Here is a 285-nt window from a genome sequence, read left to right as displayed (position 1 = left end):
AGTAATTGTGCCTATGTACGATGAGCATTGTTATCTTGATTTCTGTTATTTTGTGTCCATGAAAAAAAGAAGGGAAAAGAAACAATCACAAATACCCACACATATTACAAGAACCTGTTCCTTGTCACTATGTTCAGTACTTGTGACTACGTACTATGTGTTATTTCATGAAGTGGCAACTTGCCTACCTGGCTCTATAAATACCGAGAATCGCCGAGAGAAAATCAGTGTAAGACTCATCTTTGTTTAGTCATCATGAAATACCTGGTGAGATTTAGACTGACG

At 37.2% G+C, this 285-nt stretch overlaps 1 protein-coding gene across 1 annotated transcript in view; it reads left to right on the top strand.

Moving 5' to 3' along the window:
- The first annotated feature begins 211 nt into the window (after positions 1-211).
- LOC119591526 (cuticle protein 16.5-like) overlaps positions 212-285 on the top strand; it is a 1,605-nt gene continuing 1,531 nt past the window's right edge. The window contains exon 1 of the mRNA XM_037940275.1: positions 212-267. Coding sequence (XP_037796203.1) covers positions 256-267 — 12 coding nt within the window. The 5' untranslated portion in view covers positions 212-255. The remainder of the gene's footprint in view (positions 268-285) is intronic.

Source organism: Penaeus monodon, chromosome 28, assembly GCF_015228065.2.
Source record: "Penaeus monodon isolate SGIC_2016 chromosome 28, NSTDA_Pmon_1, whole genome shotgun sequence".
Taxonomy (NCBI): Eukaryota; Metazoa; Arthropoda; class Malacostraca; order Decapoda; family Penaeidae; genus Penaeus; species Penaeus monodon.
The sequence above is the reverse complement of the archived record's forward strand: the minus strand, read 5'-3'. Positions and strand labels throughout refer to the sequence as shown.